Source organism: Anomaloglossus baeobatrachus, chromosome 1 (genome assembly GCF_048569485.1).
Source record: "Anomaloglossus baeobatrachus isolate aAnoBae1 chromosome 1, aAnoBae1.hap1, whole genome shotgun sequence".
Lineage (NCBI taxonomy): Eukaryota > Metazoa > Chordata > Amphibia > Anura > Aromobatidae > Anomaloglossus > Anomaloglossus baeobatrachus.
This window is the reverse complement of record NC_134353.1, coordinates 469,134,545-469,159,189: the sequence shown is the minus strand read 5'-3', so window position 1 is coordinate 469,159,189 and position 24,645 is coordinate 469,134,545. Positions and strand designations below refer to the sequence as shown.

The following is a 24,645-nucleotide window of genomic DNA, read 5'->3' as shown; positions in this document are numbered from 1 at the left end:
TGAACCGGGAGGATATAGTGCCCACATGAACCAGGAGGATATAGTGCCCACATGAACCGGGAGGATATAGTGCCCACATGAACCAGGAGGATATAGTGCCCACATGAACCGGGAGGATATAGTGCCCACATGAACCGGGAGGATATAGTGCCCACATGAAGGCAGGACTAGCTGCACTACGCTCAGCCTCGGCTCACACTATGCGTGCGAATAAGCGCAGGGTAACGTCTATCTCAGTGGCAGACACGACTCACGTGACGTCCACAGCACTGCTTGCGTAGCGAACACGTGACTCTTTGCCAGGGCAAACATGGCGGCGCCCTTAGAGCTCGTGTTAAGTACAGACGCGGCGGGACAAGTTGCTAATTGTTCGGCATGGGATCCGCAGACGGGAGCGGTGCTACTCACCTATCGTGGAGGAAACACGTCCACTCGGGGCCTGGTGATGCTGGGCGGGCAGTATCTCCTCGGAGGACAGCTGGGGAAGAACTACATCAATGTGTGGGAGCTACAGAGGAAGGTGGGTGTCCCGGGGCGCGGGCGGCTCCCGCTGCTGGCTCCTGAGGTAACCCCTGGCTGTGCTTTCCCTGCAGGATCAGCTGCAGCAGAAGATCGTGTGCTCGGCGCCAGTGACGTGCCTGGCCGCGTCCCCTAATGGCCTGTACCTGGCGGCCGGCATCGCAGAGAGCGTGTACCTGTGGGAGGTGAGTGCCTGCAGCTTGTCAGTGCTCACCCCTCCTGGGCGCGGGGCTATAGAGCGCTGCAGACAAGCAGCCCATTCTCAGCTGTCTTTTGTGATTTATAGTTAGTAGCTAAAGGTTCATATTTTTTTTTTATTTTTAAGAATGTTGTCTTCCATCATAACAATACTTTGAAAATCACTTTATTACATTTATCTTCATTCCTATAAAAATTAATACATGCAACTATTTGTTTTTTTTGTGTCCCCCAAACCCTTTTCTTTTCCCCACCTCAATATGACCTGGCTCGACTATAAAATGTCAGGTGCCAGACGTAAAGAGTGACCTCGGCACACCAATAAGAAGGAAATTGATGAAATCTTGTTTATTCTGTATTCATGGCATGTGTAGAAACAAAAGTCCAACATTTCAACCCTATTTGGGTCTTAGAAGTATATATTAGTGCCTTGAATTCAGATTAAAGGGAACCTGTCAGCAGAAATTTCACAATAAACATAAAAGATTCCCCCTCTGCAGCTCCTGGGCTGCATTCTGGAAAGGGTCCTGTTTCTATTGTGCCCCCTTTCTGACCAAAATAAATACTTTATAAAGTCTTACCTTTTTATATGCAAATTTTTTTTTATGGTCACAGGGGCGGGCTGTCTTGCGTCCGTTATTCTCCCTGCCGCTTTACGCCGTCCCCCATCGCTCATTTCCATATATGAGGACGCCGCCCAGTGCTCTTGAGGTCTCGCGCATGCCCAGTGCCACTCTCGCGGGACTGAGCAGTGTGACCGCTGGTGACGTGATTGCGCAGGCGTGAGATTATGGGCGGCGCTGTGATTGTCATCAGCAAGTACCCGCCCATAATCTCGTGCCCACGCTTTCCACTCTGCCTCCACCGTTATGTGCTGGCCATATGACCCCACGTCACCTATTACCCATCTTTACCTGGAGCTGGAAATAGATGGGGGGAGCAGCACACCACCAATCATAACCGCGTAACGGAATCTTTTAGGTTTATTGCGTAATTTCTGCTGACAGGTTCCCTTTAAAAGCTCTTAATGTTGGGGTGAATGTAACATGGAAATAATCCAGGGGAAGTAGGCCGGTGGTGGAACAGCGTTAGTTAAATGTCGCTCAGTTGGAACCATATAGCGCTACAAGAGGATGGAGGATCTTCGCAGAGCCACTACGGTATAAGGGAGGCTGGTCTAAATGGGAAATCAGCTGCTGTATCTACAATAAGGAGCACTTGTTAAATGTATAATGTAAGATCCCTATTCATTTTGGTGTAAGCCAGCACCAGTCACATATGTGGTCTCATCCTCACCTGAACCACCACCGGAGGCACTATACCATTCCATTTCAATTGGGCACCTGCCCATACACCATAACATACCAAGCTTTATCATATTAATCCCATGGGCCACATATAGGACTGGTGCTGGTTTACACCAAATTGAATAGGGATCTTACATTATACATTTAATAAGTGCTCCTTATTGTAGATACAGCAGCTGATTTCCCATTTAGACCAGCCTCCCTTATACCGTAGTGGCACTGCTAATATCCTCCATCCTCTTGTAGCGCTATATGGTTCCAACTGAGCGACATTTAACTAACGCTGTTCCACCACCGGCCTACTTCCACTCACTTCCCCTGGATTATTTCCTGCAACGTGAGATTTCCATGTTACAGTCACCTCAACATTAAGAGTTTTAGTCCCTGTGCACATGCTGCGGATTTTACCGCGGAATTGCCACGGATTTCGCTGAAGGAATGCTGCAGATTTTCTTTTATTTTGTTTATAATATTTCTGCAGTTTTTCTCCAGCAAAACCTAAGGGGATAAAAAAATGCTGTGCGCACAGTGCGTTTTTCTTTTTTGTCCCTGCGGGTTTTGCTGCGTAATTAATGTGCATGTCACTTAATTTCCGCAGGTCCTTGCGGTTTGGAGGGCTGGCAGACCAATCACCCTCTGACTATGAGGCGGCGGAGGATTGATCCACGGTATCTGGCCAGAGCTGCTACCCATATAAAGTTTATGGGGAACACAATATGGCGTAAAGGGGTAGGAGCAAGCGCTATATACTCACCGATGACTGGGCGGCTGTCACACTCCTCCCGCGGCAGCTCTTTCATCTTTCAGAGCCACCGCTCATTAGGCTCTTAACATATTCACGCCTTCCCTGCTCACCGGTGGGCGGGTCTATAGCGTACAGTAAAATAAATAATTAAAAGATATGGCGTGTGGTCCCCCCAATTTTGATAACCAGCCAAGATAAAGCCTCGCAGCTGGGGGCTGGTGTTCTCAGGCTGTGGAGCCCCACGTTATGGTGTGCCCCCCCCAGCCTAAAAATATCAGCCAGTAGCCGCCCGGAATTGCCACATCCATTAGATGTGACAGTCCCGGGACTTTTCCCGGCTCTTCCCGTTGCCCTGATGCGGTGGCAGTTGGGGTAATAAGGAGTTAATGACAGCGTTTATGAGACACCTCCTCATCACTAAACTGTAAGTGAAAGTAAATAAACACAAACACCAAAAAATTCTTTATTTAAAATAAAAGACAAAAAAGCCCCCTCTTTCACCACTTTATTAACCCCACCAATAACAGCCCTCCAGGTCCGACGTAATTCACACGAGGTCCTATGACGCTTTCAGCACTGCTACACCTGACACAGCCAGTGGCTATAGAACATGACTGCTCACTGTGAGGGTCAGGCCGCAAGTGAAGTGAGCCGCGCGGGATCAGCAGGGACTTCAGCTATCACTGCACATCAGCTGACTGACGTCACCGCTGATCTTATACTCGCCTTTTCCAGCAAGGCTGCCTCCGACGCTAGTCTCCTGCTTCCAGGCCAGCTCATGCATATGCAGTTATGCACTGCACAGCGACCTGTAGGTAGCAGAGCGCCGGAGACAGCCGCACGGGACACAGCATCACAGGAGACTTCAGCACCACGGACAGCAGGAGCGGGGACAGGTGCGTATTTCCCTGTGCTATCAAACTAACGCAGGGACATACCGCAGCAAATTTGCAGAAAACCACGGTAAAACCGCATGTGGATTTCGGGCGCGGTTTGCTGTGTTTTTTTTTTTTGTTTTTTTTTTTTTTTACCGCAGGTGTGGTAATCTTTCAGAGGGTCCAGAATTTTCTTAAGAAAAGTCAACTTTCTAGTGCGCAAAGGGCCTTAATATGAATTCAAGGCATGTATTCAAGACTAGAGTTGAGCGCGGTTCGCGGTTCGTGGTTCTCCAGTTCTAGGCTCGAGTGATTTTTGGGCTGTTCGAGATCGAACTAGAACTCGAGCTTTTTGCTAAAAGCTCGATAGTTCTAGATATGTTCGAGAACGGTTCTAGCAGTAAAAAGCAGGGCTTTTTACAGCTGCAGTTTGCAGGAGCCATCGCTGGCAGCCTGCCACAAGCTGGTAACCAAGATAAACATCGGGTATCCAAGCAAAGCGCTTTGGTTAGTAACCCGATGTTTATCTTAGTTACGTGCAGGAAGCCCACACTTTCCCGCTCAGCTCGCTCCGCCCCCTCCTGCCCGCGGCATGTACACATACATACACACACACACACACACACACACACACATATACACATCCCTCCCCCCCCCCCTTGCTCTGCTTACCTGCGGTGATGAAGTCCCGCCATCCCGACCTCAGCGCTGTCACTGTCCTCCATGGCCGCCGCTTGTCACATCACCTCTCGCTTCCGACCCGAGACTGACTAGCGGTGACGTCACGGACCTCTCGCGAGACTTGGTGTGAAGCCGGTCATTGACCTCAGTGACAGGGGCTGTCGGCAGTGCTGGAGATCAGCGCAGGTAATGTACCTCGCTGACAGCAGCACTTGTCACCCCCCTGCAGTGACCTGGGCTGACCCATTGATGTTAGCTCAGGTCACTGCACTGCTCTCCCAGCCAATGGGGAACATCCTGCTCTTCATTGACTGGGACAGTGTGCGTCGTCATGGCAACCCCTTGGATTACACCAGACCTGGATTTGTTTTTCAATCTAATAAATTGGTTAAAGAGGGAATGTTTTGGGGAGTGTTTTTTCAAATAAAAATGTGTTTGTCGTCTATTTTTTTTTATTACTGACTGGGTTGGTGATGTCGGGTATCTGATAGACGCCTGACCTCACCAACCCCAGGGCTTGATGCCAGGTGACATTACACATCTGGTATTAACCCCATATATTACCCCGTTTGCCACCGCACCAGGGCGCGGGATGAGCTGGGGCGAAGCACCAGGATTGGCGCATCTAATGGATGCGCCACTTCTGGGGCGGCTGCGGCCTGCTATTTTTAGGCTGGGGAGATTCCAATAACCATGGACCTCCCTAGTCTGAGAATATCAGGCCCCAGCTGTCTGCTTTACCTTGGCTGGTGATCAAATTTTGGGGGACCCCTACGTGTTTTTTTTTTTAATTATTTATTTAATTTAAAATAACAGCGTGGGGTGCCCTCAGTTTTGGATTACCAGCCAAGGTGAGGTTGCCAGCTGTGGTCTGCAGGCTGCAGCCGTCTGCTTTACCCTAGCTGGCTACAAAACTAGGGGGAACCCTACGTCATTTTTTTTTTCATTTTTTTGGCTAAATACAAAGCTAAGCACCCCTTAGTGCCACATGAAAGGTACCAAAGGGTGCTCCACTTTTTCTCCATTTTTTTTTCCACTTTTTCTCCACTTTTTCTCCATTTTTTTCTCCACTTATTCTCCACTTTTTCTCCACTTTTTCTCCACTTTTTCTCCACTTTTTCTCCTCTTATGCTCCACTTTTTCTCCACTTTTTCTCCACTTTTTTCTCCACTTTTCTCCTCTTATGCTCCACTTTTTCTCCACTTTTTCTCCACTTTTTCTCCTCTTATGCTCCACTTTTTCTCCACTTTTTCTCCTCTTATGCTCCACTTTTTCTCCACTTTTTCTCCTCTTAATCTCCACTTTTTCTCCACTTTTTCTCCACTTTTTCTCCTCTTATGCTCCACTTTTTCTCCACTTTTTCTCCTCTTATGCTCCACTTTTTCTCCACTTTTTCTCCTCTTAATCTCCACTTTTTCTCCACTTTTTCGCCTCTTATGCTCCACTTTTTCTCCTCTTATGCTCCACTTTTTCTCCACTTTTTCTCCTCTTAATCTCCACTTTTTCTCCTCTTATGCTCCACTTTTTCTCCACTTTTTCTCCACTTTTTCTCCACTTTTTCTCCTCTTATGCTCCACTTTTTCTCCACTTTTTCTCCTCTTATGCTCCACTTTTTCTCCACTTTTTCTCCTCTTAATCTCCACTTTTTCTCCTCTTATGCTCCACTTTTTCTCCACTTTTTCTCCACTTTTTTCTCCACTTTTTCTCCTCTTATGCTCCACTTTTTCTCCACTTTTTCTCCACTTTTTCTCCACTTTTTCTCCACTTTTTCTCCACTTTTTTCTCCACTTTTTTCTCCACTTTTTCTCCGCTTATGCTCCACTTTTTCTCCACTTTTTTCTCCACTTTTTCTCCACTTTTTCTCCACTTTTTCTCCTCTTAATCTCCACTTTTTCTCCTCTTAATCTCCACTTTTTCTCCTCTTATGCTCCACTTTTTCTCCACTTTTTCTCCACTTTTTCTCCACTTTTTCTCCACTTTTTCTCCACTTTTTCTCCACTTTTTCTCCACTTTTTCTCCACTTTTTCTCCACTTTTTCTCCACTTTTTCTCCTCTTATGCTCCACTTTTTCTCCACTTTTTCTCCTCTTATGCTCCACTTTTTCTCCACTTTTTCTCCTCTTAATCTCCACTTTTTCTCCTCTTATGCTCCACTTTTTCTCCACTTTTTCTCCACTTTTTTCTCCACTTTTTCTCCTCTTATGCTCCACTTTTTCTCCACTTTTTCTCCACTTTTTCTCCACTTTTTCTCCTCTTAATCTCCACTTTTTCTCCTCTTATGCTCCACTTTTTCTCCACTTTTTCTCCACTTTTTTCTCCACTTTTTCTCCTCTTATGCTCCACTTTTTCTCCACTTTTTCTCCACTTTTTTCTCCACTTTTTCTCCTCTTATGCTCCACTTTTTCTCCACTTTTTTCTCCACTTTTTCTCCACTTTCTTTTTCGCTCCTAATTGGGAGACCCAGACAGTGGGTGTATAGCTACTGCCTCTGGAGGCCGCACAAAGAACTACACTTAAAAGTGTAAGGCCCCTCCCCTTCTGGCTATACACCCTCCCGTAGGAGTACGGATTCCTCAGTTTTAGCTTTGTGCGCAAGGAGGTCAGACACGCACGCATAGCTCCATTGTTTTTAGTCAGCAGCAGCTGCTGACTATGTCGGATGGAAGAAAAGAGGACACATACAGTGTCCCCAGCATGCTCCCTTCTCACCCCACTTATGTCGGAGGTGTTTGTAAGGTTGAGGTACCCATTGCGGGTACGGCGGCAGGAGCCCACATGCTGATTCCTTCCCCATCCCTTTTTACAGGGCTCTGGGTGAAGTGGGATTTACCGGTCTCCAGGCACTGAGACCGGGCTCCATCTACAGCCCCTGGAGAAGATGCTGGATGGAGCGGAGTACGTCAGGGACATGGCCCTGCTTCCTTAAGGTACTCTGTGTCCCCGTGCATTTGGCGCTCACACCGCAGCATGCTGGGTGTTGTAGTGCGCCGGGGGACGTCAGCGCTGCGGCGCCTGTGCCATGGCCTCATTCAGCTTAGCTGAAGCAGGCACACTTATGGGATCGGCCGCGCCGGCCGCTGGGGCTGCGGCACGGCTGGCACTTGTAGTGCGCCGGGGACTTCAGCGCGGCCTGCGCTTTTACGGCGGCCGCGCTGATAACTACAGTCCCCGGCTTTTTTCGCGGCCTGTTTCCGTTCGTTCCCGCCCCCGGACCTGCCAGTCAGGAGAGGGGCGGGACGCTGCCCACGTCTCCACGGACCGAGGACTCGGTCGCGCCGGCCGCTAGAATAGCGGCGCGGCTGGCACTTGTAGTGCGCCGGGGACTTCAGCGCGGCCCGCGCTTTTACGGCGGCCGCGCTGATAACTCGAGTCCCCGGCTTTTGCGGCCTGCTTTCGTTCGTTCCCGCCCCCAGACCTGCCAGTCAGGAGAGGGGCGGGACGCTGGCCAGTGCATCAGCGCTGAGGGCTGGAGTCGTTTTTACATACTCCAGCCCTCACAGTCAGCACAGAGGGGACACTGTTCCCGCACTTTTGTTTGGGAACTCCCACGGACCGCCCCTCTCCACACAAGCCGGCAGCCATTCTTGCCAGACACGCTGCGCTGCAGAGGGGAGCCGGGGAGACCCAGACAAGGCATCTGCAGCCTCTTACCCGCTGTTCAGCGGGCGGTAAGCAGCCCTCAGGGCTCACCCCCTCTTGTGCTCGTAGTATTCTTAGTATTTTGTTGCTACAAATACTTTGTACTGCATAGCGCTGGTCGCCCTTTTGGCTATAGACTCTCTCACATGCAGAGAGCCAGCAGCATGTCGCCCGTAAAACGCAAGGGTGCCAAAGCACAGACATTATATGCTTCCTGCACCGCATGTGGGACTTTTCTACCGGCAGGCTCCACGGACCCCCATTGTGTGCAGTGCTCGGCCCCTGCGGCGCTTGCACAGTCGGGACCTCTGCTGGACGTGTCCCAGGGTGTACCACCTGTGAATGCTGTCCAGGTGACAGGAACTGAGTTTGCAGCTTTTGCTGACAGAATGTCTCTCACTATGTCACAAATTCTTGACACATTGCGAGCTAGGCCTGTACTTCAGGCCACGGACACTGTGCAATCATTGCCCCCTGGTCCCCCTCAGCTCCTAGCTCCGGGACGGGCATCTACACCTCAGGGTGAAGACTCTGACTCGGACGATGGCCCCGGGCAGCCTAAGCGGGCTCGTTATGACGGGCCTTCACATTCATCTCAATGGTCTGGATCCCAGCGGGATGAATCTATGGGTGATGAGGCGGACGTAACTGATCAGGATTCTGATCCTGGGACCGCTCTCAATCTAGATACACCAGATGGTGACGCCATAGTTAATGATCTTATATTTAACATCAATAAGATGTTGAATATTTCCCCACCAGCTCCTCCTGTAGAGGAGTCAGCTTCGCAGCACGAGAGAATCCATTTCAGATACCCTAAGCGTACATTAAGCACTTTTCTGGACCACGCTGACTTCAGAGACGCAATCCAGAAACCCCACGCTTATCCTGAAAGGCGTTTTCCTAAACGACTTAAAGATACACGCTACCCTTTTCCCTCTGAAGTGGTCAAGGGTTGGACCCAGTGTCCAAAAGTGGATCCTCCAATTTCCAGGCTGGCAGCTAGATCCTTGGTTGCTGTTGAAGATGGAGCGGCACTTAAAGATGCCACTGACAGGCAGATGGAGCTCTGGCTGAAATCCATCTATGAAGCGATTGGAGCGTCATTAGCGCCTTCTTTTGCGGCCGTATGGGCACTCCAAGCTATCACGGCCGGGCTTGCGCGAGTCGACTCAGTCACACGTGCATTTGCCCCGCAGGTAGCACCATTGACCTCGCAAATGGCGGCATTCGCGTCGTACGCGATTAATGCTGTTCTGGACGCTACAAGCCGCACGGCAGTGGCGTCAGCCAACTCAGTTGTTTTGCGTAGGGCTCTGTGGTTGAGACATTGGAAAGCAGATTCTCATTCCAAGAAGTGCTTAACCAATTTGCCTTTTTCCCGTGACCGATTGTTTGGAGAGCGTTTGGATGAAATCATCAAACACTCCAAGGGTAAGGACTCTTCCTTACCGCAACACAGACAAAACAAGCCCCAACAGAGGAGGGGTCAGTCTGGTTATCGGTCCTTTCGAGGACAGGGCAGGTCCCAATTCGCCTCGTCAAAAAAGACTCAAAAGGACCAGAGACGTTCAAATCCTTGGAGGTCTCAGTCACGCCCAAAAAGACCAGCCGGAGGAACCGTTGCCAAAACGACGTCCTCCTGACTTGCGGTCTCCGATACCCACGCCCGCGGTCGGTGGGAGGCTGTCCCACTTTGGCGACATTTGGCTAGCAAGCGTCAAAGACCGTTGGGTGAGAGATATTCTATCTCACGGGTACAGGATAGAGTTCAGTTCTCGTCCGCCAACTCGTTTCTTCCGAACTTCTCCACCACCAGACCGAGCCGATGCTCTGTGGCAGGCGGTGGCCGCTCTAAAGGCGGAAGGAGTGGTGACCTCCGTCCCTCTTCAGGAACAGGGTCACGGTTTTTACTCCAATCTGTTTGTGGTCCCAAAAAAGGACGGATCGTATCGTCCCGTCCTGGATCTGAAGTTGCTCAACAGACACGTAAAAGTCAGGAGGTTCCGGATGGAATCCCTACGCTCCGTCATAGCCTCAATGTCTCAGGGAGATTTTCTAGCATCAATAGACATCAAAGATGCGTATCTCCACGTGCCGATTGCACCAGAGCATCAGCGTTTCCTACGTTTCGTCATACACGACGAGCACCTACAGTTCGTAGCGTTACCCTTCGGTCTGGCAACAGCCCCCCGGGTCTTCACCAAAGTCATGGCAGCAGTAGTAGCTGTTCTGCACTCGCAGGGTCACTCGGTCATCCCGTATCTAGACGACCTGCTTATAAAGGCATCCTCTCAAGAAGCATGCCAACACAGTCTGGAGGTGGCGCTAGACACTCTCCAGACTTTCGGGTGGATTATCAACTTTCCAAAGTCTCATCTAACCCCGACCCAATCTCTGACTTATCTTGGCATGGAGTTTCATACTCTATCAGCGATAGTGAGGCTTCCACTGGACAAGCAGTGCTCGCTACGGACTGGAGTGCAATCTCTCCTTCAGAGCCAGTCGCACTCACTGAGGCGCCTCATGCATTTCCTAGGAAAGATGGTAGCAGCAATGGAGGCAGTCCCGTTCGCGCAGTTTCATCTGCGCCCTCTCCAATGGGACATTCTGCGCCAATGGGATGGGAGATCGACGTCCCTCGACAGGACGGTCTCCCTCTCTCAGACTGCCAAGGACTCTCTACTTTGGTGGCTTCTCCCCAACTCATTGTCACAGGGAAAGTCGTTCCTTCCCCCGTCCTGGGCAGTGGTCACGACAGATGCGAGCCTATCAGGGTGGGGAGCGGTGTTTCTCCACCACAGGGCTCAGGGGACGTGGACTCAGGAAGAGTCCACCTTGCAGATCAATGTTCTAGAAATCAGAGCAATCTATCTTGCTCTGCGAGCCTTCCAACAATGGCTGGAAGGCAAGCAGATTCGGATTCAGTCGGACAACTCCACAGCGGTGGCGTACATCAACCACCAAGGGGGAACACGCAGTCGCCAAGCTTTTCAAGAAGTCCAGCGGATTTTGACGTGGGTGGAAAGCAGAGCGTCCACCATATCTGCAGTTCACATCCCAGGCGTGGAAAACTGGGAAGCGGACTTTCTCAGTCGCCAGGGCATGGACGCAGGAGAATGGTCCCTTCACCCGGACGTGTTTCAACAGATCTGTTGCCGCTGGGGGTCGCCGGACGTCGATCTGATGGCGTCACGGCACAACAACAAGGTCCCAGTTTTCATGGCACGGTCTCACGATCACCGAGCGCTGGCGGCAGACGCATTGGTTCAGGATTGGTCGCAATTCCGACTCCCCTATGTGTTCCCACCTCTAGCATTGTTACCCAGAGTTCTCCGGAAAATCAAGTCCGACTGCCAACGAGCCATACTCGTCGCTCCAAATTGGCCAAGAAGGTCGTGGTACCCGGATCTGTGGCATCTCACGGTAGGCCAGCCGTGGGCACTACCAGACCGTCCAGATCTGCTGTCTCAAGGGCCGTTTTTCCATCAGAATTCTGCGGCCCTGAACCTGACTGTGTGGCCATTGAGTCCTGGATCCTAGCGGCCTCAGGTTTATCTCAGGGAGTTGTTGCCACAATGAGACAGGCTAGAAAACCATCCTCAGCTAAGATCTATCACAGAACGTGGAAGATATTCTTAGCGTGGTGTTTGGCTCAAGGGTTTTCTCCCTGGCCATTTGCATTGCCAATTTTTCTTTCCTTCCTGCAGTCTGGGTTGGAAAAAGGTTTGTCCCTTAGCTCGCTTAAGGGTCAAGTCTCCGCGTTATCCGTATTCTTTCAGAAGCGCTTGGCACAGCTTTCTAAAGTACGCACGTTTCTCCAAGGAGTTTGTCATATCGTTCCTCCTTACAGACGGCCATTGGAACCCTGGGATCTGAACAAGGTTCTCCTTGCTCTTCAAAAGCCGCCTTTCGAGCCCTTGAAAGAGGTTCCCCTTTCTCGGCTTTCACAAAAGGTAGTTTTTCTTGTAGCGGTCACATCTCTTCGAAGAGTGTCCGAGCTGGCGGCGTTATCTTGCAAATCTCCCTTCCTGGTGTTTCACCAAGACAAGGTAGTACTGCGTCCAATTCCAGAGTTTTCTCCCAAGGTGGTTTCTTCCTTTCATCTCAATCAGGATATCACCTTGCCATCTTTGTGTCCGCATCCAGTTCACCAATTTGAAAAGGGTTTACATCTGTTGGACCTGGTGAGAGCACTCAGGATTTACATTTCTCGCACGGCGCCTCTACGCCGTTCGGATGCGCTCTTTGTCCTAGTCGCTGGTCAGCATAAGGGATCGCAAGCTTCCAAATCCACCCTGGCGCGGTGGATCAAGGAACCAATTCTTCACACATACCGTTCTGCTGGGCTTCAGATTCCATCTGGACTGAAGGCCCATTCTACCAGAGCCGTTGGTGCGTCCTGGGCGTTGAGGCATCAGGCTACGGCTCAGCAAGTGTGCCAGGCGGCTACCTGGTCGAGTCTGCACACGTTTACCAAACACTATCAAGTGCATACCTACGCTTCGGCAGACGCCAGCCTAGGTAGACGGGTCCTCCAGGCGGCGGTGGCCCACCTGTAGGAAGAGGCTGTATGACAGCCCGTTCATGTGGTATCTTTTTACCCACCCAGGGACTGCTTTTGGACGTCCCACTGTCTGGGTCTCCCAATTAGGAGCGAAAAAGAAGAAGGGAATTTTGTTTACTTACCGTAAATTCCTTTTCTTCTAGCTCCAATTGGGAGACCCAGCACCCGCCCTATTTGTTTTTAGGGTTTCGTTTTTTTCGGGTGCACATGTTGTTCACGTTGTTTCTTAAGTTCTCCGATCTAGTTATCGGATTGAATTTGTTTTTGAAACTGTTATTGGCTTTCCTCCTTCTTGCTTTGGTACTAAAACTGAGGAATCCGTACTCCTACGGGAGGGTGTATAGCCAGAAGGGGAGGGGCCTTACACTTTTAAGTGTAGTTCTTTGTGCGGCCTCCAGAGGCAGTAGCTATACACCCACTGTCTGGGTCTCCCAATTGGAGCTAGAAGAAAAGGAATTTACGGTAAGTAAACAAAATTCCCTTCTTTTCTCCTCTTATGCTCCACTTTTTCTCCACTTTTTCTCCACTTTTTTCTCCACTTTTTCTCCTCTTATGCTCCACTTTTTCTCCACTTTTTCTCCACTTTTTCTCCACTTTTTTCTCCACTTTTTCTCCTCTTATGCTCCACTTTTTCTCCACTTTTTCTCCTCTTAATCTCCACTTTTTCTCCTCTTATGCTCCACTTTTTCTCCACTTTTTCTCCACTTTTTTCTCCACTTTTTCTCCTCTTATGCTCCACTTTTTCTCCACTTTTTCTCCACTTTTTCTCCACTTTTTTCTCCACTTTTTCTCCTCTTATGCTCCACTTTTTCTCCACTTTTTTCTCCACTTTTTCTCCACTTTTTCTCCTCTTATGCTCCACTTTTTCTCCACTTTTTCTCCTCTTAATCTCCACTTTTTCTCCTCTTATGCTCCACTTTTTCTCCACTTTTTCTCCTCTTAATCTCCACTTTTTCTCCACTTTTTCTCCACTTTTTCTCCACTTTTTCTCCTCTTATGCTCCACTTTTTCTCCACTTTTTCTCCTCTTATGCTCCACTTTTTCTCCACTTTTTCTCCTCTTAATCTCCACTTTTTCTCCTCTTATGCTCCACTTTTTCTCCACTTTTTCTCCACTTTTTTCTCCACTTTTTCTCCTCTTATGCTCCACTTTTTCTCCACTTTTTCTCCACTTTTTCTCCTCTTAATCTCCACTTTTTCTCCTCTTAATCTCCACTTTTTCTCCTCTTATGCTCCACTTTTTCTCCACTTTTTCTCCACTTTTTTCTCCACTTTTTCTCCTCTTATGCTCCACTTTTTCTCCACTTTTTCTCCACTTTTTTCTCCACTTTTTCTCCTCTTATGCTCCACTTTTTCTCCACTTTTTTCTCCACTTTTTCTCCACTTTTTCTCCTCTTATGCTCCACTTTTTCTCCACTTTTTCTCCACTTTTTCTCCGTTCTTTTTCTATGGTCAGTCTACCCATTAGCTCTGCCATGCATACTGTAGCTCTACACCTACTGCACATGTTACTTTATGATTGACATCTCTTTCGTACCAGAGCTGTCTAAGCCTACTCTGACCCCATATTTGTCATTACTATATTGTCCTTGTACTGTATTATGACATTTGTATCATGTGTTTCATTTCTTGCTGTGTTGCAATTTTTTTTGCTGCATCCCAATTGTACCTCTACATTGTTCGAGTTTGTTATTGTTCTCTCACTCTTATGTGATACTGATTATTGTCATTTTTCATGATTACATGCAGATAAGTCCAATCTGACGAAGGCTCAGGCCGAAACGTCATTTGTAACTTGTTTTGGACAAAAACATATATGCTTATGAAAAAAAAAAATTCTTAATACGGACCAATAAAGAGTGATTTTGCATTACTATCCGTTCTGACTTACTGACTTAGTCTGGGAGATTTAGAGTGCCGAGGTTACTCACTAATTTTATCTATTATTACCTCTGAGCACCTATATACCAGTGAGCAGAGCTTCCTCTACAGTAGTTCTCCTGATTAGGCATGCCCTTACCTCATGAGCAGGGCATTGCAGCTTTGGTAGCAACCATTACGACATGGACTCTGCTGCTGTGGACCCGGGGAGAGTGAGTGCAGATTCATTGCACCCACACTCCTCACATGAAGGGTCCGCACTCCTAGAAAATGGGGGATACGTTCCCTGAGTGTCTCCCCCCCATATTCTAGACGGTCCAGAGTCGTCGTGGGACCCCTTTATTTTTTTTCTTACAATAAATTGGTGAAAGAGGAAATGTTTTGGGGACTGTTTTTTCAAATAAATTTCTTTTGTCGATTTTTTGTTTTTGTTAGTACTGACAGTTTATGATGTTGGGTATCTAATAGACGCCATGACATCACAAACTGCTGGGCTTGATCTCAGGTGACTTTACAGCTAGTATCAACCCGATTTATTACCCCGTTTGCCACTGCACCAGGGCACGGGATGAGCTGGGGTGAAGCGCCAGGATTGGCGCATCTAGTGGATGCGCCACGTCTGGGGTGCCTGCGGCCTGCTATTTTTAGGCTGTGAAGGCCCAATAACTATGGACCTTCCCACCCTGAGAATACCAGACCACAGCTGTCCGCTTTACCTTGGCTGGTGATCCAATTTGGGGGGGACCCTACTTTTATTGTGTAATTATTAATATTTATAAAATAATTATAAAAAAGAGCCTGAGGGGACCTCCACATTGGATCCCCAACCACGGTAAAGCTGCCAGCTGTGGTTTTCAGGCTACAGCCGTCTGCTTTACCCTAGCTGGCTATCAAAAATGGGGGGACCCAACGTAATTTTTTTTTAACTATTTTTTAAATAGAAAAAATTAATGGGCTTCCCTGTATTTTGATTGCCAACCAAGGTAACGGCAGGCAGATGGGGGTGGCAACCCATAGCTGTCTGCTTTATCTGCGCTGAGAATCAAAAATACCGCGGAGCGCTACGTCATTTTTTTAAAGATTTATTTTTACAGCACTGTGATGTCCAGCAATCAAAATACAGGGAAGCCCATTTTATTTTTAGTTATTTAAATAAATAATTAAAAAAAATATATATGGGCTCCCGCTGCATTTTTTGTATTGCTAGCTAAGGGTAATCCAAGCAGCTACTGGCTGCTAACCCCCACTGCTTGGTGTTACCTTCACTGGCAATGGAAAATCCAGGGAAGCATTTTTTATTTTTTTTGCCAAAAAACTACAAAAAAAGGACGTGAGCTTTGCCATATTTTTGTATGCTAGCCAGGTATAGCAGGCAGGTGCTGGAAGAGTTGGATACAGCGCCAGAAGATGGCGCTTCTATGAAAATGCCATTTTCTGAGGTGGCTACAGACTGCAATTCGCAGCAGTGGGGCCCAGAAAGCTCAGGCCAACCGGTGGTGCGGATTCCAATCCCCAGCTGCTTAGTTGTACCTGGCTGGACACAAAAATGGGGCAAAGCCTACGTCATTTGTTTTCTAATTATTTCATGAAATTCATGAAATAATAAAAAAAGGGCTTCCCTTTATTTTTGGTTCCCAGCCGGGTACAAATAGGCAACTGGGGGTTGGGGGCAGCCGTACCTGCCTGCTGTACCTGGCTAGCATACAAAAATATGGCGAAGCCCACATAATTTTTTCAGGGGGCAAAAAACTTCTGCATACAGTCCTGGATGGAGTATGCTGAGCCTTGTAGTTCTGCAGCTGCTGTCTGTCTGTATGGAGAAGAGCAGACAGCAGCTGCAGAACTACAAGGCTCAGCATACTCCATCCAGGACTGTATGCAGAAGTTTTTTGCCCACCAAAAAAATGACGTGGGCTTCGCCATATTTTTGTATGCTAGCCAGGTACAGCTGGCAGCCACGGGCTGCCTCCAACCCCCAGTTGCCTATTTGTACCCGGCTGGGAACCAAAAATATAGGGAAGCCCGTTTTTTTTAATTATTTCACTTATTTCATGAAATAATTAAAAAACAAATGACGTGGGCTTCGCCCTATTTTTGTGTCCAGCCGGGTACAACTAGGCAGCTGGGGATTGGAATCCGCAGCACAGGTTAGCCCGAGGTTTGTGGGCGCCTCTGCTGCGGATTTCAGTCCGCAGCCGTCCCAGAAAATGGCGCTCTCATAGAAGCGCTATCATCTGGCGCTGTATCCAACTCTTCCAACAGCCCTGGAGCCGGGTGGCTTGTTGGGTAATCATGAGTTAATACTGGCTTTGTTTTACCAGCCAGTATTAAGCCAGAGATTCTTAATGTCAGGCACGTTTGACCCGGCCATTAAGAATCTCCAATAAAGGGTTAAAAAAGACACCACACAGAGAAAAAATACTTTAATAGAAATAAATACACAGACACATTAGAGACTCCATCTTTATTACCCCCTGTCAGCCCTCCACGATCCTGCTCTTCTGTCTTCTTTCTTTCTAGTGTAGTAGTAGTGACGATTGTAGTGAGGAAAAGATTCACCAGCTCATCACTTGGGGCTGGGGAACCTCCATCCTCACTAGAATGCTCACTACAATCGGGAAGCAGCGTACAGCCTTCACTCAGTGAGTGATCAGTGCTGGCTGCTAGCGGTAACGCTGACAGACGCGTTACCATAGCAACGGTGCTCTCGGAGCCGCGGTTAGCGGTGACGTCACCGCTAACTGCGTTGCTATGGCAACGGTGATCTCCGTTAATGACCGGCTGTGTCAGCCGGTCCCTAACGGAACAGGGAGTCGACCGTGTGCTAGAGCATGTCGCCGGTACACGGCGATACACATATGTGCACCGTGTACCGGAGAGATGCACTCGCAGGTCCTACATGACGTGTCATAGTCATGTGACCAGTCTGTAGCCAATGAGATAATAGCCACGTGACTGGTCACATGGCTATTTTGACGTCACGATAGGTCCTGCTTCTCTGCTGGCAGTGCAGGTCACCGGGAGGATTCAGCGATCATCGGATGGAATAGCGGCAGGAGACAGAGTGCAGAAGGGATCGCGAGGACCGGTATGTGTTATGGCAATGTTTATTAACTGTTTGTGTACATTTATAATGCATTTTTATGTGTTTGTGATTGCCTCCCATTATAGCCTATACGTTCGAGTTCGGTTCGTCGAACGTTCGACGAACCGAACTCGAACGGGACCCCCGTTCGGCGAACCGGCCTCGAGCCGAACCGGGACCGGTTCGCTCATCTCTATTCAAGACACTAATATATACTTCTTCTAAAAACTACATAGTAGTAGTCAATCATTTAATTATTTGCCCTTGATAAAGACCCAAATAGGGTCGAAACATTGGACTTTTCTTCGTTTCTGCACATGCCAAGAATGCAAAATAAATAACGAGATTTCATCAATTTCCTTTTTCTTATTGGTGTGTCGAGGTTATTCTTCACTACTGTGTGCCTGCCTTTATCTCTATGATGGGTCGGCTCAGCACCTGGGTCTCGGTGACTCTGGGGAGAAGCTGCAGCAGTAGATCTTTCTGAGGAGGACACACGCCATCGCCAGTACTCCAAATGAGAACGTTCTGCAGTTATGGCTTCTGAATATTGCTAGGACAAGCAAGGTTTGGAAGCCACGTAGATGCCATTTTTTACAGGAATGAAGACTAATTCCCTAATTAAAGTGATTTGCAAAGTTAATAACTACATTCTGAACAAAAGCATTGAAATAAAAATTTGACTACACTTTGGAGACAGTGTTTCATATTTTCCCCCCTTGTTGCTTTCCATGTTCCAGTGAGGGGAGGATAAGGCTAGTTTCACACTTGCGTTGGATGGCTTCCATAGCATTGCGTTGTGTGATGGATGCAACGGATGCGTTGCATATAGTGGCACAACGCAATGCTACGGATCGTACAAAATAACGGAAAGCGTTATTTTTTTTTTTTTTTTTTCTTCTTCTTTACAGTACCAACAGCCGACTATTGTGAACGATCAGCTGATTGCTCTTAATAGCCGGCGGCCGAGCGCTCTCACATGCCGGCGGTCGAGCACTCAGCTGAGCGCTATAACATGCCGGCGGTCGAGCGCTCAGCTGAGCGCCCTGACATGCCGGCGGCCGGGCGCTCAGCTGAGCGCCCTGACATGCCGGCGGCCGAGCGCTCAGCTGAGCGCCCTGACATGCCGGCGGCCGAGCGCTCAGCTGGGCGCCCTGACATGCCGGCGGGCGAGCGCTCAGCTGAGCGCTATAACATGCCGGCGGCCGGGCGCTCAGCTGAGCGCCCTGACATGCCGGCGGCCGAGCGCTCAGCTGAGCGCCCTGACATGCCGGCGGCCGAGCGCTCAGCTGGGCGCCCTGACATGCCGGCGGGCGAGCGCTCAGCTGAACGTTCGGCCACCGAGAAATAAAATAAAGTTTGTGATTTAAAAAAAAAAAGAGAGAGCATGCGCAGTGAAAAATAAAGGTTTCCGCTGCTCAAAAAAACGTTACATGTAGCGTTCCATCCGCCTGGCGCAGCGTCAAAATAACGACGCTGCGTCGTCCAGCGGATGCAATGCTGACACTTGCGTTACAGTGCGTCGTCCATACAAGTCTATGGAGAATAGCGCAGTGCGTTAACTGACTGTGCTATTCTCCATAGTGACGGACTCTGCTGAACCCAAGTGTGAAAGTACCCTAATTCAACTTTATGTATACAGTTGAGGCCAAAGGTTTTTACACAATTGTTTTGGTGTTTTCTGGCCATGACCCCAACATTTTAATGTTTATTCACTGAGACACTTGATCACATTACCTTGTGATGTGGTCTCTATCATGCTGGAAAATTTAATGACTGTCCAAAAATTTACAGACAGTTGGCAACCCAGATCCCAGATCTTTGGATCTTTGGAGTGTGCCGACATGAATAAAGAATGTGATCTACACATCCTCCAAGAGAAACTTCTCCCAACGACCCAGGAGCAATGTAGTGAAGAACACTGCTATCCCAGTGCTTTTCTCTGCCGTCTGCATAAAAAAAAAAAGCACAGCTCATGATTTTGTAAAAATTTCTTACAAGGTTTGTACTGTGCATGTGCTCAATTGCCAGCCATGTGCAGTACAAACTGGAGCTTACCGGAAGAAGAAAGACGTCCCCACGGAGAGAGGAGATCCACCAATCATTGTCAAATGCAGCAGTCTGTGTGTATAGTATAGTGCTGCGTATACACTATACGCAGCCTCTATGCTATATTTACATGCAGCCTGGCCTTGGTCCCATAGATCTATCTGTCTGTCCCTCTATCCCTCTATCTATCCCTCTATCTCTCATATCATTAAAGCAGGTGGGCTTGTGACCAGAATTATGTTATTTGCATATATGCGGTCACCTGCCAAATAGACATGACTAGCCCCACTCAATACAGGTGAGTTCAGGGAGGCCAGATAAGTCTAGTCGTAATGTGGCAGGAAGCATGCAAATCACATACTTGCAGTCACATAACCACCCACTCCCAGCACCGGAGAATCCTGACAACACGTACTGTGGGGATTCACAAAGTTTGCAATCACATAGAGTGACTGCGGACTTGAACTCCAAGCCTGGAAAAACCCTTCATGGCTGCTCACAGCGGCACAAAAAACATGCAGCCTTTCATTGTCGTGTTGAGAAATAACTCCTGGGACACTTTGGAGAAGTGGCTGCACCACTGCTGCCACCAATGATTCATTCTGTATGGCAAGTGAAAATATTTCATGCCTTAGGGGTACTTTGCACGTTGCGACATCGCTACTGCGATCTCGTCGGGGTCAAATCGAAAGTGACGCACATCCGGCGCCAGTAACTATGTCGTAACGGGTAAAGCCTAGAAGCACCGATTAAATGATCGCAAAAGCGTCGTAAATCGGTGATCTGTGTAGTGTCGGTCATTTCCATAATTTCGCTGCAACGACAGGTACGATGTTCCTCGTTCCTGTGGCAGCACATATCGCTGTGTATGAAGCCGCAGGAGCGAGGAACAACACCTTACCTGCGTCCCGCCTGCAATGAGGAAGGAAGGAGGTGGACGGGATGTTTACGTCCCGCTCATCTTTGCCCCTCCGCTTCTATTGGCCGCCTGCCGTGTGACGTTGTTGTGATGCCGCACGACCCGCCCCCTTAGGAAGGAGGCGGGTCGCCGGCCAGAGCGACGTCGCAGGGCAGGTTAGTGTGACGCTGCCGTAGCGATAATGTTCACTACGGCAGCAATCACAAGATATCGCATGTGCGACGGGGGCGGGGACTATCGCGCTCGGCATCGCTACAACCGGCTAGTGATGTCGCAGCGTGCAAAGTACCCCTTAGGATTGGTAGGCAACATCCAGTCTTCACACAAACCATTAGAAGGTCTTTACATGACATTGGGTTATGAACCAGACATCTTGTCTACGTGTCCATTGACCTCACTCTACCTGTCTTAATGACTATCAGGCTCTGTGCCCACGTGTGCATATTGCACTGAAGCGTAACTGCATGCGTCCTGCGTCCCCAGGACAATCTATGAAGATTGTGCATAATCCATGCCCACGTTGCGTTTTAGGACGCAGCGATTTCCATGCTGCCAAATTGCTGCGTTCTAAAAAGCAACATGTCACTTATTCCGTATGCTTTGGATGCAGCTCCTGCTCTGTCTATGGTGGGGCTGCATCCAGAGCGCATGAAATCTGCTTTTCTTTGTCGCTCTATTGGGAGACCCAGACAATTGGGTGTATAGGCTATGCCTCCGGAGGCCGCACAAAGTATTACACTCAAAAGTGTTAAGCCCCTCCCCTTCTGCCTATACACCCCCCGTGCTCCCACGGGCTCCTCAGTTTTTTGCTTTGTGCGAAGGAGGTCAGACACGCACGCACAGCTCCACAGATTGGTCAGCAGCAGCTGCTGACCATGTCGGATGGAAGAAAAGTGGGCCCATATAGGGCCCCCAGCATGCTCCCTTCTCACCCCACTCTTGTCGGCGGTGTTGTAAGGTTGAGGTATCCATTGCGGGTACGGAGGCTGGAGCCCACATGCTGTTTTCCTTCCCCATCCCCCTCAGGGCTCTGGTGGAAGTGGATCCTATCGGTCTCCAGGCACTGAGACCGTGCTTCATCCACAACTCCTGTGGAGCCTGCTGGATAGGAGCCGGGTATCGTTCAGGGACATGGCCCTGCTACTTGTAGGTACTCTGTGTCCCCGTGGGGACCGCGCACAGCAACACTCCAGCTTTGCTGGGTGTGCTAGTGCACCGGGGACCGCGGCGCTGACCGGGTTAATATGTGCCATTACACACTCAGCGTTGCTGAGTGTGTTTATGTATAGGGACTGCCGCACTGACCGCCGCTGCCATGGAAACACTGCGGCGCGGCTGGGACTTGTAGTGCGCCGGGGACTTCCACGCCGGCCGCGCTTTTACGGCGGCCGCGTTTATTACTAGAGTCCCCGGCTTTTTGCGGCCTAGTTTCCTTTCCTCCCGCCCATAGCCCTGACAGGCAGGGGAAGGGCGGGACGCTGCACAGAACGAGCAGCACTGAGGGCTGGAGCATGCTTTGCATACTCCACTCCCCTCACTGTGCACAGTGCAGGCACCAGTTCCCGCTCTTTCTAGGTCACGCCCACGGCTCCCACCTCTCCTCAGGACGCATTCCTGTCAGCTCCTCGGACGCTGCAGAGGGGGACAAAACTGGGAGACCCAGGCAGGGACTCTGGTGGCCTCACAACCGCTTTAGGCGGGTGGTAAGCAGCACCTGTGGTGCTAGCCCCATTGTGCAGTAGTGTAACATTATATGTTTATTTTACACTGTATAGTGCGCAGTTGATTTCTGGCTATATACACTATTGTGTTGCTCAGGGAAGATAATAGCATGGCGCCCACGAAAGGCAGGGGTGCCAAAACACAGGCTTATTATGTTGCCTGCGCCGCATGTACGACCCCGCTACCGGCAGGTTCCACTGACCCTCATTGTGTGCACTGTTCGGCCCCTGTGGTACTTACTCAGCCAGAGCCTCTGCTAGGGGGGGCCCAGGGGGAGCCACCTGCTAACACTGTTCAGGTGACGGGGACGGAGTTTGCAAAACTCTCTGAGACTATGGCTAAGATACTAGAAGCCTTGCAGTCCAGGCCGGTATCTCAGCACAGGGACTCTGTTGATTCTTTGTTCCCTGGCCCACCTCAGCTGGACCAACAATGTCCTCCCGGGGTATCTCATGGATCCCAAGCTGAGGGTTCTGACACAGACCCCAGCCCCAGACCGACTAAGCGAGCTCGCTTAGATTTTCCCTCGACATCATCATATTGTTCAGGGTCTCAGCGAGGGGAATCGCTGGTTGATGACGCGGAAGTAGCTGATCAGGATTCTGATCCTGAGGCCGCTCTCAATCTTGATACTCCGGACGGGGACGCCATAGTGAACGACCTTATTGCGTCCATCAATCGTATGTTGGATATTTCTCCCTCAGCTCCTCCGGCGGAGGAGTCGGCTTCCCAGCAGGAGAAATTCCGTTTCAGGTTTCCCAAGCGTACACAGAGTATGTTTCTGGACCACTCTGATTTCAGAGAGGCAGTCCAGAATCACCATGCTTGTCCAGATAAGCGTTTTTCTAAGTGCCTTAAGGATACACGTTATCCCTTTCCCCCTGACGTGGTCAAGGGTTGGGCTCAGTGTCCCAAAGTGGATCCTCCAATCTCCAGACTGGCAGCTAGATCCATACTTGCAGTGGAAGATGGGGCTTCACTCAAAGATGCCACTGACAGGCAGATGGAGCTCTGGTTGAAATCCATCTATGAAGCTATCGGCGCTTCTTTTGCCCCAGCATTCGCAGCCGTATGGGCGCTACAAGCTATCTCAGCAGGTCAAGCGCAAATTGACGCAGCCACACGCACGTCCGCGCCACAGGTGGCGTCCATAACCACTCAGACGTCGGCATTTGCGTCTTACGCTATTAATGCTGTCCTGGACTCTGCGAGCCGTATGGCGGTTGCAGCCGCCAATTCGGTGGTACTCCGCAGGGCCTTGTGGCTACGGGAATGGAAAGCAGATTCTGTTTCCAAAAAGCGCTTAACCAGTTTGCCAATTTCTGGCGAACAATTGTTTGGCGAGCGTTTGGATGAAATCATCAAACAATCCAAGGGAAAGGATACATCCTTACCCCAGCCCAAACCGAACATACCCCAACAGAGGAAGGGGCAGTCGAGGTTTCGGTCCTTTCGGGGCGCGGGCAGGTCCCAATTCTCCTCGTCCAAAAGGCCTCAGAAAGATCAAAGGAACTCTGATGCATGGCGGTCTAAGTCACGTCCTAAACAGACCACCGGAGGTGCCGCTACCAAAGCGGCTTCCTCATGACTGTCGGCATCCTCACTCCGCATCCTCGGTCGGTGGCAGGCTCTCCCGCTTTTGCGACACCTGGCTGCCACGGGTAAAAGACCGTTGGGTGAGAGACATTCTGTCTCACGGTTACAAGATAGAGTTCACCTCTCGTCCCCCGACTCGATTCTTCAGGTCATCCCCGCCTCCCGAGCGAGCCGAGGCTCTTCTGCAGGCGCTGGGCATTCTGAAGGCAGAAGGGGTGGTGGTCCCTGTTCCTCTTCAGCAACAGGGCCACGGTTTTTACTCCAACTTGTTTGTGGTCCCAAAGAAGGACGGGTCTTTCCGACCTGTCCTGGACCTGAAACTTCTCAACAAACACGTAAAGACCAGGCGGTTCCGGATGGAATCTCTCCGCTCCGTCATCGCCTCAATGTCCCAGGGAGATTTCCTTGCATCGATCGATATCAAAGATGCTTATCTCCACGTACCGATTGCTCCAGAGCACCAGCGCTTCTTGCGCTTCGCCATAGGGAACGAACACCTGCAGTTCGTGGCACTGCCGTTCGGCCTGGCAACAGCCCCACGGGTTTTCACCAAGGTTATGGCTACTGTCGTAGCGGTCCTCCACTCTCAGGGTCACTCGGTGATCCCGTACTTGGACGATCTGTTGATCAAGGCACCCTCTCTAGAGGCATGCCAACACAGCCTCGACGCTACCTTGGAGACTCTCCAGAGTTTCGGGTGGATCATCAATTTTCCAAAGTCAAATCTGACACCGGCCCAATCGCTGACATACCTTGGCATGGAGTTTCATACCCTCTCAGCGATAGTGAAGCTTCCGCTGATCAAGCAGCGGTCACTACAGACAGGGGTACAATCTCTCCTTCAAGGTCGGTCACACACCTTGA

General features: G+C 49.8%; 1 protein-coding gene across 1 annotated transcript in view; it reads left to right on the top strand.

Moving 5' to 3' along the window:
* Positions 1–265: 265 nt before the first annotated feature.
* The window catches only part of WDR18 (WD repeat domain 18), an 82,805-nt gene continuing 58,425 nt past the window's right edge, over positions 266–24,645 (top strand). The window contains exons 1-2 of the mRNA XM_075338068.1: positions 266–520; positions 594–704. Coding sequence (XP_075194183.1) covers positions 311–520; positions 594–704 — 321 coding nt within the window. The 5' untranslated portion in view covers positions 266–310. The remainder of the gene's footprint in view (positions 521–593; positions 705–24,645) is intronic.